The sequence below is a fragment of the Procambarus clarkii genome, chromosome 48, assembly GCF_040958095.1.
Source record: "Procambarus clarkii isolate CNS0578487 chromosome 48, FALCON_Pclarkii_2.0, whole genome shotgun sequence".
NCBI classification, from domain to species: Eukaryota; Metazoa; Arthropoda; class Malacostraca; order Decapoda; family Cambaridae; genus Procambarus; species Procambarus clarkii.
In genome coordinates, this window is record NC_091197.1 from 3,363,227 (window position 1) to 3,378,226 (window position 15,000).

Genomic DNA, 15,000 nt, shown 5'->3' on the forward strand with positions numbered 1-15,000 from the left:
TGAGAGACAACACTCTCCACTTCCCCTGAGTGGCAACACTCTCCCCCTCCCCTGAGGGACAACTCTCTCCCCCTCCCCTGAGGGACAACACTCTCCCCCTCCCCTGAGGGACAACACAGGGTAAAGATGGTGGTGAGAGGCTGAGAGACAGAGAGGCAAAGAGGGAGAGAGAGAGAACAGGTAGAAGAAGAAAAGAAAGACTCAAACAGAGAAGGCGAGATAGAAACTAGGTAAGGTAGGTGAGAGGAGGAGAGAAGTAGAGGGGGTGAGTGAGAGAGAGAGAAGGGATTTAGGCGGTCAATGGAAGATTGTGGAGTGAGGAAGGGAAGGGAAGGGTAGTTGAAAAATTAACTCTCCAAAGTTCCTTTTCACACTTTATTTATGGTTTGACGCATAGAAGCGCTTCGCAAGACACTTCTTACATTTTCAAAGACAATTTTACATTCTCTGCCAATGCTTATATTCGCTTGGGGTGAGGTGCTACAGGACATGATTGAGATGGACAAGTGAATCAATGGGTACACTGTGTGTTTTATCTTCTTGTGTTGGTTCGTCAAAACCAACAATCAACAGCCAATTAACACATAATTAAATTCTACCAACTTCAAGATCAAGTGTGAAAATGAAATTTGGAGAGTTAATTTTTCAACTACCCTCGACAGTGAAGAAAAACATAAGAAATATTAAATAAGAATATATATATATATATATATATATATATATATATATATATATATATATATATATATATATATATATATATATATACATATATATATATATATATATATATATATATATATATATATATATATATATATATATATATATATATATATATATACATATATATATATATATATATATATATATATATATATATATATATATATATATATATATATATATATATGAACAAATATGAGTATGGGTTCAAGTCACTTCTGGGGTGTGAGTTTTCAGTTATATATATATATATATATATATATATATATATATATATATATATATATATATATATATATATATATATATATATATATATATATATATATATCATCACTACCGTCGTTCACATAAACTACAGTAAATAATCAATCAACAAACACCCCCCTCCTCCCCCCCTCACAAATCCATACAGTCAGCTAATCACTGCTAATCAACGACCAATGACCATACAGTACACAATCACCCAACAATCGTCAGGCGTCAGAGAGAAGGTGACGGGTTGTCAAGGCAACAGGAATTGGCGTTTTCTCTTTGGAAAAGTTGCTGTTGAGAATCTTGAGAGAATGGCAAGATAGCTAGTGAGAATCTCAAGCGTATTTACCTGAATTTACCTGAAGGCCAGTCTCCAGTGTCCTCGAATGACAATAAATCGGTGACTTTGACAAAATGTCCCCTCAATTTGACTCCCGTTGAGTTTTTAAACTATAGTTCGGTCTTGATATTTACACATTTTTTACACATTTTTACACATTTAAATTAATACACATTTTGCACATTTAAATTAATACACATTTTGCACATTTAAATTAATACACATTTTGCACATTTAAATTAATACACATTTTGCACATTCATTTTACACATTTACACAAACATACACACTTTCCTTTTTTTTAAGTAAAAAAAAAGACATTTCCTAGTTTCTGTCCAATATGACAGAACACAGGAGACGTTTTCCTGTTATCTGTCCTACATTGTCCCTGGAAGCTTTGGGCTTTAACCGCTTGTGTTGCATAGAACCTTATATAGCGGTTACCTTGAGGTTACCTTGAGGTTACCTTGAGGTTACCTTGTGGTTACCTTGAGGTTACCTTGTGGTTACCTTGAGGTTACCTTGTGGTTACCTTGAGGTTACCTTGTGGTTACCTTGAGGTTACCTTGTGGTTACCTTGAGGTTACCTTGTGGTTACCTTGAGGTTACCTTGTGGTTACCTTGAGGTTACCTTGTGGTTACCTTGAGGTTACCTTGTGGTTACCTTGAGGTTACCTTGTGGTTACCTTGAGGTTACCTTGAGGTTATCTTAAGGTGGTTCCGAAGATCAATGTCCCCGCGGCCCGGTCTCTGACCAGGCCTCGTGGTTGGTGGTCTGGTCAACCAGACTGTTGAACGCGGCTGCTCCCAGCCCGACATATGAATCACAGCCTGGTTGATCAAGTATTTGTTTTGTGTGCGTATCAATTCTTTTTTAAAAAAACGTGAGAAGTTGGCCAGTTATGGCTCTTATATTTAGAGGGAGAGTGTTGTAAAGTCTTGAGTCTTGGATGTTGATTGGAATGTGTTTTATCATACCTTTTGTGCCTCTGATTTTCAACGGGGTTGTGCATTTCCTGCCATGCCGTCTGGTCTCAAGAGGTTATCTTGAGGTTATCTTGAGATGATTTCGGGGCTTTTTAGTGTCCCCGCGGCCCGGTCCTCGACCAGGCCTCCACCCCCAGGAAGCAGCCCGTGACAGCTGACTAACACCCAGGTACCTATTTTACTGCTAGGTAACAGGGGCACAGGGTGAAAGAAACTCTGCCCAATGTTTCTCGCCAGCGCCTGGGATCGAACCCAGGACCACAGGATCACAAGTCCAGCGTGCTGTCCGCTCGGCCGACCGGCTCCCTGTTACGAGGGAGTTATTTATGTGTACAGATTTGGAACCAGTCCCTCTAATACTTTTCAAGTGAAAATTATTTTCTATTACCCCCGCCGGCATTCCAGGAAATACAGATTTAATAATATTAAGCGGTCCCAATAACGCAGACTTGTTATTGAGTCGATTCTAGCAGTAAATTTTTTTAGCACATTCTCTTACGTCAGCCTGATCAACCAGGCTGTGGTCTGGATTAATGTCTTCCAGTTTTGTTCATTATTGTTAATGGTCTCTGTGAGATCAGTCCTGTAGTGCTTGGGTTGTGGTGCTGTTACACCTGACGACCTCAACTGATTCTGGTATGAGAGCAGGAGGGTGTAAGGATGAGAGAAGGAGGGATTATTGCTGTGAGGAAGTGGGTGGATTGTGGCTGTGAGGAAGTGGGTGGATTGTGGCTGTGAGGGCGTGGGTGGATTGTGGCTGTGAGGAAGTGGGTGGATTGTGGCTGTGAGGAAGTGGGTGGATTGTGGCTGTGAGGAAGTGGGTGGATTGTGGCTGTGAGGAAGTGGGTGGATTGTGGCTGTGAGGGCGTGGGTGGATTGTGGCTGTGAGGGCGTGGGTGGATTGTGGCTGTGAGGAAGTGGGTGGATTGTGGCTGTGAGGGCGTGGGTGGATTGTGGTTGTGAGGAAGTGGGTGGATTGTGGCTGTGAGGGCGTGGGTGGATAGTGGGTTAAAAGCGTAAGAAGTAAGAGTAAGGGTGGATGAAGGAGAGTGTTCACTACCACACCACAGAGATCACCAGTGTTCACTACCACACCACAGAGATCACCACTGTTCACTACCACACCACAGAGATCACCAGTGTTCACTACCACACCACAGAGATCACCAGTGTTCACTACCACACCACAGAGATCACCAGTGTTCACTACCACACCACAGAGATCACCAGTGTTCACTACCACACCACAGAGATCACCAGTGTTCACTACCACACCACAGAGATCACCAGTGTTCACTACCACACCACAGAGATCACCAGTGTTCACTACCACACCACAGAGATCACCAGTGTTCACTACCACACCACAGAGATCACCAGTGTTCACTACCACACCACAGAGATCACCAGTGTTCACTACCACACCACAGAGATCACCAGTGTTCACTACCACACCACAGAGATCACCAGTGTTCACTACCACACCACAGAGATCACCAGTGTTCACTACCACACCACAGAGATCACCAGTGTTCACTACCACACCACAGAGATCACCAGTGTTCACTACCACACCACAGAGATCACCAGTGTTCACTACCACACCACAGAGATCACCAGTGTTCACTACCACACCACAGAGATCACCAGTGTTCACTACCACACCACAGAGATCACCAGTGTTCACTACCACACCACAGAGATCACCAGTGTTCACTACCACACCACAGAGATCACCAGTGTTCACTACCACACCACAGAGATCACCAGTGTTCACTACCACACCACAGAGATCACCAGTGTTCACTACCACACCACAGAGATCACCAGTGTTCACTACCACACCACAGAGATCACCAGTGTTCACTACCACACCACAGAGATCACCAGTGTTCACTACCACACCACAGAGATCACCAGTGTTCACTACCACACCACAGAGATCACCAGTGTTCACTACCACACCACAGAGATCACCAGTGTTCACTACCACACCACAGAGATCACCAGTGTTCACTACCACACCACAGAGATCACCAGTGTTCACTACCACACCACAGAGATCACCAGTGTTCACTACCACACCACAGAGATCACCAGTGTTCACTACCACACCACAGAGATCACCAGTGTTCACTACTACACCACAGAGATCACCAGTGTTTACTACCACACCACAATATTTCCCAGTGATCATTGAACTCCATCAATGTTCACCACAAAGTTCAAAGCTGGAGAACAGTATCCACCACAGTGTTCACTACATCAGTGATTATCCCAGCGCTCACTACTGCCCTGCAATGTTCACCACAGTGTTCACAATGTTCACCACAGTGTTCACTATGTTCACAGTGCAGTTCACCCTCCCGCTTGACCCGACCTGCCATCTCACCACAATATATTAAACGTCAGACTTAAAATTCACTCCTCAGCGTTATAATTTAAAGTCTTCAAGTTTAAACGCCGTCCACGAAGACCCAACTATCCGTAAGGCTGAAACTTCATTTATATTTGGAGGGGAAAATATTTTTCACTTTACCTTTCGAATTATATATATATATATATATATATATATATATATATATATATATATATATATATATATATATATATATATCAATACGTGTACGTATGGTTATACTAAGTATGACAATTTAGCATTAAGAAGGGATATTAAGGGACAAGAAACTGGGATGCAAGCACAAGGAGGCTTCCTTCACACAGGGAAGCAACAGGGGCCAACCACTTAGAACACCGGGTATCGAACCAAGACAATATGAAGAGAACTCTGGTCAACAATTTTGTTCAAGAGTTGTCAGCCTCGGAGATGAACAAGAGCTGTTAATGAAGCATTTTGACGCGCTGATGTCAAATATAATAATACAAATGGCTGATTAGCTGTTGTTTTATATGTAAGGTTGGTAACAACATCATCTTGCTTGATTCATCAAGTGGTGATTACTGCATGTTTACACCCAGACCTCCAGTGATGGGCGGAGTGCCCAGTCGCTCACGACACTGTGGCCAGCTCCCCCACGACTGTCTCACTCACAGAGACCACAGCAGACACTGTGGCCAGCTCCCCCACGACTGTCTCACTCACAGAGACCACAGCAGACACTGTGGCCAGCTCTCCCACGACTGTCTCACTCACAGAGACCACAGCAGACACTGTGAGAGGTTCTAGCCCGACTGTCTCACTCACAGAGACCACAGCAGACACTGTGGCCAGCTCTCCCACGACTGTCTCACTCACAGAGACCACAGCAGACACTGTGGCCAGCTCTCCCACGACTGTCTCACTCACAGAGACCACAGCAGACACTGTGGCCAGCTCTCCCACGACTGTCCCACTCACAGAGACCACAGCAGACACTGTGGCCAGCTCTCCCACGACTGTCTCACTCACAGAGACCACAGCAGACACTGTGGCCAGCTCTCCCACGACTGTCTCACTCACAGAGACCACAGCAGACACTGTGGCCAGCTCTCCCACGACTGTCTCACTCACAGAGACCACAGCAGACACTGTGAGAGGTTCTAGCCCGACTGTCTCACTCACAGAGACCACAGCAGACACTGTGGCCAGCTCTCCCACGACTGTCTCACTCACAGAGACCACAGCAGACACTGTGAGAGGTTCTAGCCCGACTGTCTCACTCACAGAGACCACAGCAGACACTGTGGCCAGCTCTCCCACGACTGTCTCACTCACAGAGACCACAGCAGACACTGTGAGAGGTTCTAGCCCGACTGTCTCACTCACAGAGACCACAGCAGACACTGTGGCCAGCTCTCCCACGACTGTCTCACTCACAGAGACCACAGCAGACACTGTGAGAGGTTCTAGCCCGACTGTCTCACTCACAGAGACCACAGCAGACACTATGGCAAGCTCTCCCAGGACTGTCCCACTCACAGAGACCACAGCAGACATTGTGGGCAGCTCTCCCAGGGCTGTCCCACTCACAGAGACCACAGCAGACACTGTGGCCAGCTCCCCCAGGACTGTCCCACTCACAGAGACCACAACAGACACTGTGGGCAGCTCTCCCAGGGCTGTCCCACTCACAGAGACCACAGCAGACACTGTGGCCAGCTCCCCCACGACTGTCCCACTCGCAGAGACCACAACAGACATTGTGGGCAGCTCTCCCAGGGCTGTCCCACTCACAGAGACCACAGCAGACACTGTGGCCAGCTCTCCCAGGGCTGTCCCACTCACAGAGACCACAGCAGACACTGTGGCCAGCTCCCCCAGGACTGTCCCACTCTCAGAGACCACAGCAGACACTGTGGCCAGCTCCCCCACGACTGTCCCACTCACAGAGACCACAGCAGACACTGTGGCCAGCTCCCCCACGACTGTCCCACTCACAGAGACCACAGCAGACACTGTGGCCAGCTCCCCCAGGACTGTCCCACTCACAGAGACCACAGCAGACACTGTGGCCAGCTCTCCCACGACTGTCCCACTCACAGAGACCACAGCAGACACTGTGGCCAGCTCCCCCATGACTGTCTCACTCACAGAGACCACAGCAGACACTATGGCAAGCTCTCCCAGGACTGTCTCACTCACAGAGACCACAGCAGACACTGTGGCCAGCTCTCCCACGACTGTCCCACTCACAGAGACCACAGCAGACACTGTAAGAGGTTCTAGCACGACTGTTCCACTCACAGAGACCACAGCAGCTCTGCGGGTACTCACGCCGCAGACCCATCACAAGGGCTACCACCTCCAGGGCACCACAGAACCACTGACGTTGGTCAGCGTTTATGTACCTCAAAGTCCCTTCATGTCCCCATAAGTTTCTCTCATGTGGGCTGCATAACACAATGGAATATTTCTGGCTCACTACAGCCCGCGCTACATGGAAACTGTTCCGAGCAGCTGAGTGTATAACAACAACAACAACGGAATTGCTGGTCAAGTCCTCCCATTACGCAACAAAACAGCTTCAACACTCGTCTTGGATACAAACTTGAGCTTGTCAACAATCTTAAACATTTCCGTTCTCAGTGACCCAGAATTAGTCAAGATTGAACTAATTTGTTTCAGAAGCTTTTTGGCTGTTGACCAGTGCAGTCAGTCACTATAACGAGGTTGAAGAAACACAACGCAATCCTCACATATCAGAAGAAAGTGAACACGTTTCGGCCCGTCCTGGACCCAGAGGACGGGAGTTCCAACCCTTGACAAGATGTGAGGTATTGGACACTGTTAAATCACTCCGAACACCCTCACATAAATAACGACCTGGATGGAAAACAGTTTGCGGATCGTGTTCTAGGAAAAACATGAACGTATTGTAGCTCGTTTTAATTCCTGGTCTCAGGAATATTTCTAAACAATAACACCAAGAACAAGAACAAGAACATAACAAAAGCAACACTTCACGTGGCTGGCAAAAAAACGTTCCATAACTCAGGCACAATCGAGTAGATTCCACTTAAACAATTAACAATTAAATTTCAAAGTTTGGAGCTCAATAACTCGTATTGCTCGCCACAAGTGTGTGAAGCCTAGCGTGTGTGGTCCACACTACACCCTCAGCCTAGCGTGTGGGGTCCACACTACACCCTCAGCCTAGCGTGTGTGGTCCACACTACACCCTCAGCCTAGTGTGTGTGGTCCACACTACACCCTCAGCCTAGCGTGTGTGGTCCACACTACACCCTCAGCCTAGTGTGTGTGGTCCACACTACACCCTCAGCCTAGTGTGTGTGGTCCACACTACACCCTCAGCCTAGTGTGTGTGGTCCACACTACACCCTCAGCCTAGCGTGTGTGGACCACACTACACTCTCTGCCTAGTGTGTGGGGTCCACACTACACCCTCAGCCTAGTGTGTGTGGTCCACACTACACCCTCAGCCTAGCGTGTGTGGTCCACACTACACCCTCACCTTGCGTGTGTGGTCAACACTACACCCTCACCTAGCGTGTGTGGACCACACTACACCCTCAGCCTAGCGTGTGTGGACCACACTACACCCTCAGCCTAGTGTGTGTGGTCCACACTACACCCTCAGCCTAGCGTGTGTGGACCACACTACACTCTCTGCCTAGTGTGTGGGGTCCACACTACACCCTCAGCCTAGTGTGTGTGGTCCACACTACACCCTCAGCCTAGCGTGTGTGGTCCACACTACACCCTCACCTTGCGTGTGTGGTCAACACTACACCCTCACCTAGCGTGTGTGGACCACACTACACCCTCAGCCTAGCGTGTGTGGACCACACTACACCCTCAGCCTAGTGTGTGTGATCCACACTACACCCTCAGCCTGGCGTGTGTGGTCCACACTACACCCTCAGCCTGGCGTGTGTGGACCACACTACATCCTCAGCCTAGATTGTGGGGTCCACACTACACCCTCAGCCTAGTGTGTGGGGTCCACACTACACCCTCAGCCTAGTGTGTGTGGTCCACACTACACCCTCAGCCTAGTGTGTGTGGTCCACACTACACCCTCAGCCTAGTGTGTGTGATCCACACTACACCCTCAGCCTAGTGTGTGTGATCCACACTACACCCTCAGCCTAGTGTGTGTGGACCACACTACACCCTCAGCCTAGTGTGTGTGATCCACACTACATCCTCAGCCTAGATTGTGGGGTCCACACTACACCCTCAGCCTAGTGTGTGTGGTCCACACTACACCCTCAGCCTAGTGTGTGTGGACCACACTACACCCTCAGCCTAGTGTGTGTGGACCACACTACACCCTCAGCCTAGTGTGTGTGATCCACACTACACCCTCAGCCTAGTGTGTGTGGACCACACTACACCCTCAGCCTAGTGTGTGTGGACCACACTACACCCTCAGCCTAGTGTGTGTGGACCACACTACACCCTCAGCCTAGTGTGTGTGGACCACACTACACCCTCAGCCTAGTGTGTGTGATCCACACTACACCCTCAGCCTAGTGTGTGTGATCCACACTACATCCTCAGCCTAGATTGTGGGGTCCACACTACACCCTCAGCCTAGTGTGTGTGATCCACACTACACCCTCAGCCTAGTGTGTGTGGTCCACACTACACCCTCAGCCTAGTGTGTGTGGTCCACACTACACCCTCAGCCTAGCGTGTGTGGTCCACACTACACCCTCAGCCTAGCGTGTGTGGACCACACTACACCCTCAGCCTAGCGTGTGTGGTCCACACTACATCCTCAGCCTAGTGTGTGGGGTCCACACTACACCCTCAGCCTAGCGTGTGGGGTCCACACTACACCCTCAGCCTAGCGTGTGTGGTCCACACTACACCCTCAGCCTAGTGTGTGGGGACCACACTACACTATCACTGACTTGATATATGATTAATTGAACGAGTGAGTTAGTGTGAAAGTGAGTGAATGTATTTGGAGGAGTGAGTGAATGAGTAAAGGAATGCGTGAGTGTTAGAACAATGATGGTGGGACTCAACGGTTCTATGTCAGAAGATCATATACAAAAAATATAGAGCTTCTGGCTCCCACATTTGGGGTCCGTGGTTCGAGTCTCTTATAGCCCAGGTGAACAGACTCATAAACAACCCAATATACTTCATGAATCACTCGCAGACTGCCAGCGGTAGATTGTTTACAGTCAATCACCTGCATTAATTGCACCTATAAGTACGCAATGTTGCACCGGAATATAACTACGACAACGAAAATAACTAGTTTGAAAGATTACATTGCAATATCTCAACCTTTGCAAGATCCTCTCATCAAAAGATCAATCTTACCATTTCAATGTAAGATCACCACAACGCAATTTCTATCTTGCCTGATCATTCCTATGCTCAGCGCAATTTAGAAACAGCAATTTCGTTTTGATCTGCACAAAGAAATTATAAGGAAGAAATTATCATGTGATGAATAATGTGAATTATTTTTTAACAACGCTGGAAAAGTGACGGTTTTGAGCCCTATATAATTAAATGAATTATTAAACTCGTATGTACGTAAGGAAATATATATATTAATATATATATATATATATATATATATATATATATATATATATATATATATATATATATATATATATATATATATATATATATATATATATATATATATATATATATGTGTGTGTGTGTGTGTGTATATCACGAAAATAAACACGTGATTAAGAATGTGACAATGTCAGACCACGGAGGAAAAATGAAACAGGAATTTCCTTAAGTACTTTCGTATATTAAATACATCTTCAGAAGGTCACGTTTCATTTTTTCTCCGTGGTCTGACATTGTCATATATATATATATATATATATATATATATATATATATATATATATATATATATATATATATATATATATATATATATATATATATATATATATATCGCACCTAGTAGTCAGAATGCACTTCTCGGCCTACTATGCAAGGTCCCTTTTGCCTAATAGGCCGAGTAATTTTCTGTATTTTCAATAAATTGTTTCTAATTAGTTTATTTGAATCATTAATATTATATTATATTAAGAACATAAATTATTGACTTAGTTATGTTAGTTTAGGTTATATAGAGATAGGTTAGGTTAGGTTAGGTTAGGTTGGGTCATATATCTACGTTAGTTTTAACTCAAATACAAAAAAAAAAATTTACTCATACATAGTGAAATAAAAAGCTTTCTCATTTCATGTGAAAGAAAATTAAAAAAATATATAAATTCAGAATAATTTGGCTTATTAGGCAAATAACGTCTTTCATAGTAGGCCGAGTCCTGGCTACTAGATACAACATATGTATATATATATATATATATATATATATATATATATATATATATATATATATATATATATATATATATATATATATATATATATATATATAATAAATATTGATAATATTATGCATTTATATATAAATGGATGTGTTCATTAGCTGCAGGCTCTCATAAGTTAACTGATGTAGCAACATTGCTTACTCCTTGATGTCCCCCGGCACGTTAGCAGGAAATTGGCTCATTAGTCATTGCAGGGACTTTCCTTACAAGTAAATAATCGTTATCTCGTTAATTACCGCCATTTGTTTCCAGGTGTTTCAGTGACCCTTGACTCATTACAGCCTACTGCCTTCACGTCACTGCCTTCACGATACCACTTCCTTCGCCTCTCTTCCTTCACCTTACTCCCACCTCCCTAACACCTCTCCCCAAACATCAACCTCCCTACACCCCACTCCCTACTACCTCTACCCTCCTCCCTCGCCCCTCTCTTGTTACTCCCCACCTTCCCCACACTCCCTTGTCCTCACTCCCCAGGCCCTTCACACCCCAGGCCCTTCACACCCCAGGTCCTTCACACCCCAGGTCCTTCACACCCCCCCCAGGTCCTTCACACCCCAGGCCCTTCACACACCCCCAGGTCCTTCACACCCCAGGTCCTTCACACCCCTCCAGGTCCTTCACACCCCCCCAGGTCCTTCACACCCCAGGTCCTTCACACCCCCCCAGGTCCTTCACACCCCCCCAAGTCCTTCACACCCCAGGTCCTTCACACCCCCCTAGGTCCTTCACACCCCAGGCCCTTCACACCCCAGGTCCTTCACACCCCCCTAGGTCCTTCACACACCCCAGGCCCTTCATCCCCCAGGCCCTTCACACCCCAAGCCCTTCACACCCCAGGCCCTTCACACCCCAGGCCCTTCACACCCCAGGTCCTTCACACCCCCCTAGGTCCTTCACACCCCAGGCCCTTCACACCCCAGGCCCTTCACACCCCAAGCCCTTCACACCCCAGGCCCTTCACACCCCAGGTCCTTCACACCCCCCAGGCCCTTCACACCCCAGGCCCTTCACACCCCCCCCCAGGTCCTTCACACCCCAGGCCCTTCACACCCCCCCAGGTCCTTCACACCCCAGGCCCTTCACACCCCAGGCCCTTCACACCCCAGGCCCTTCACACCCTCCAGGCCCTTCACACCCCCCCAGGCCCTTCACACCCCAGGCCCTTCACACCCCAGGCCCTTCACACCCCCCCAGGTCCTTCACACCCCAGGCCCTTCACACCCCAGGCCCTTCACACCCCAGGCCCTTCACACCCCAGGCCCTTCACACTCCAGGCCCTTCACACACCCCAGGTCCTTCACACCCCAGGCCCTTCACACCCCAGGCCCTTCACACCCCAGGCCCTTCACACCCCAGGCCCTTCACACCCCAGGCCCTTCACACCCCAGGCCCTTCACACCCCAGGCCCTTTTCCCCCAAGGCCCTTCACACCCCAGGCCCTTTTCCTCCCAGGCCCTTCTCACCCCAGTCTTTAAACTACACTTCCTACTCTTAATACATCCAATTTCGATACTTTCTCTATGTGCTTATAGATAAAGTACTTCTCATTCCCCCTCTCTTTCTCTCTCTCTCTCTCTCTCTCTCTCTCTCTCTCTCTCTCTCTCTCTCTCTCTCTCTCTCTCTCTGTCTCTCTGTCTCTCTCTCTCTCACTCACTCACTCACTCTCTCTCACTCTCTCTGTGAGACAAAAGTTTTTAGAAAGCGGGGAGCATGCAGAAATTGAGGTGCAAGTGACCAACAATTAGTTAGAAAGTCGCATAAAAGTATTGTGAAAGAGAGTAATTAGTTGTGTGAAGGGAAAGAGAAAGTAAGATAACTGTTCTGTAAGGTGAAACGTGAATGTGGATATTAGAATAAAATAAGTAATATGTCACTCGAATAACAGAGGAAATGTATTTTCGAAAGTGTTAACATCGGTGAACGCATAATCCATTTTCAGCCCGTCCTCTTGTTTTGGTAGTACTTATAGTACCGTTATACCGACGGACAACGAAATTAGAAAGTAGAAATCTGAACTATTGAGTTGGACAACCAATAGAAAGCTAGGAGAAAGTCAGGAGAAAGCCAATAGAAAGCTAGGAGAAAGTACGGAAAACCATGTATAATGCTCTGACACAGCAGCGTATCGTTGCTTAATTCCAGCCATCACCTGCAATCGGTCCATGGCCCTTGAATCGCTAAGTGTATTCCACCGCGCACTCGACAAAGGTGGGAGATAGAATATCCAACCGGGGGGATTTGTATTTACGCAGCAGCTCCCAGAGCCCACATATTGGGGAAATGCATATTATGGTCAGCTGGGAGGAAGGGACGGGAGCCGTGTTTTGAAAACGGCTCCAAGTGGATACAGTGTGTTGTCAAGGGAGGCTGGGATACAACCCGAGATGGGGGAGGCCCCGCGGGAAATGAGGCTGACAAGAAGATATTTTTTATTATTGTTTTCAGTTTATTTTCTATCACAGATTTGCTAGCGGGTATATTTACATTTTTCGGTGTTTCATGGACTACGTTTGAGACCAAGGGCTAGCTGTAGCCACTACGAAACCTGTACATCTTTCTTTAGTTGTAACATTTTGTTTATATTAAATAGTTTACGAGCTTGGAAAATTGACAGAAGTTTTATTGTAATAACCTAATAGTGCTTCAGAGCTCATAAACTATTCAATAAATGTAAACAAACCAGCCAATATTGAGGAAAGATGCATGTGTTTCGTACGTGGTTGTATAAATGTTTCAAGAATTTTAGCCTTATTCTACTAAATATAGTGAAGTGAGTTATAGACCACTATATCACATGTCATGAACCCGCCCCTTAACTAATACCCCTCAGTTCGAAGATTAGGATAACATAGATTAGGTTGGGTCAGGATAGGCTGGGTTAGGTAAAGTTGAGATAGGTTAGGTTAGGTTAGTGACTTGAGTCCGTTAAGTTTCTGGTAAGGTTAGCCCTTAGTATTTTGTACGTTGCTACAACTGATTTGGCTATCGCTATAACCTGATGATTATCTCATCCTGGGGTGATTGAACAGAAAAAAAAAAGACTGAAACCCAGCTATCAGACTTTCAAACACATGTCCTCCAGACTTGACGGGTTTTCAGGCAAACATGAACAGCTCTCAAATTGATTAGCCAGTTAATTAAGCAATTATTGAATTATCTAATTATCGAATTAACTAATTATTTAATTAACTGACGCTAACACCTTAGTTTGGGCTCCTTGCAGAACGTAGCAGCCCTCCCCCCCTCCCCACCCCCTCCCCCTTGATGCTGCAGGACTTAGTTTGCGTAGCAGAGCAGGCTACATGGGTGGAGCAAAGCAGGCTACATGGGTGGAGCAAAGCAGGCTACATGAGTGGAGCAGAGCAGGCTACATGGGTGGAGCAGAGCAGGCTACATGGGTGGAGCAGAGCAGGATACATGGGGTGGAGCAGAGCAGGCTACATGGATGGAGCAGAGCAGGCTACATGGGTGGAGCAGAGCAGGCTACATGGGTGGAGCAGAGCAGGCTACATGGGTGGAGCAGAGCAGGCTACATGGGTGGAGCAGAGCAGGCTACATGGGAGGAGCAGAGCAGGCTACATGGGTGGAGCAGAGCAGGCTACATGGGTGAAGCAGAGCAGGCTACATGGGCGAAGCAGAGCATGCTACATGGGTGGAGCAGAGCAGGCTACATGGGTGGAACAGAGCAGGTTACATGGGAGGAGCAGAGCAGGCTACATGGGAGGAGCAGAGCAGGCTACATGGGAGGAGCAGAGCAGGCTACATGGGAGGGGCAGAGCAGGCTACATGGGTGGAACAGAGCAGGTTACATGGGAGGAGCAGAGCAGGCTACATGGGAGGAGCAGAGCAGGCGACATGGGTGGAGCAGAGCAGGCTACATGGGTGAAGCAGAGCAG

General features: G+C 46.8%; 1 protein-coding gene across 1 annotated transcript in view; it reads left to right on the forward strand.

The window, feature by feature from the left end:
- Nucleotides 1-7,122, forward strand: part of LOC123751111 (mucin-22-like) — an 11,373-nt gene extending 4,251 nt beyond the window's left edge. Inside the window, exon 2 of the mRNA XM_045733217.2 lies at nucleotides 5,363-7,122. Within this exon, the coding sequence (XP_045589173.2) occupies nucleotides 5,363-7,122 (1,760 nt within the window). The remainder of the gene's footprint in view (nucleotides 1-5,362) is intronic.
- The last annotated feature ends 7,878 nt before the right edge of the window (nucleotides 7,123-15,000 follow it).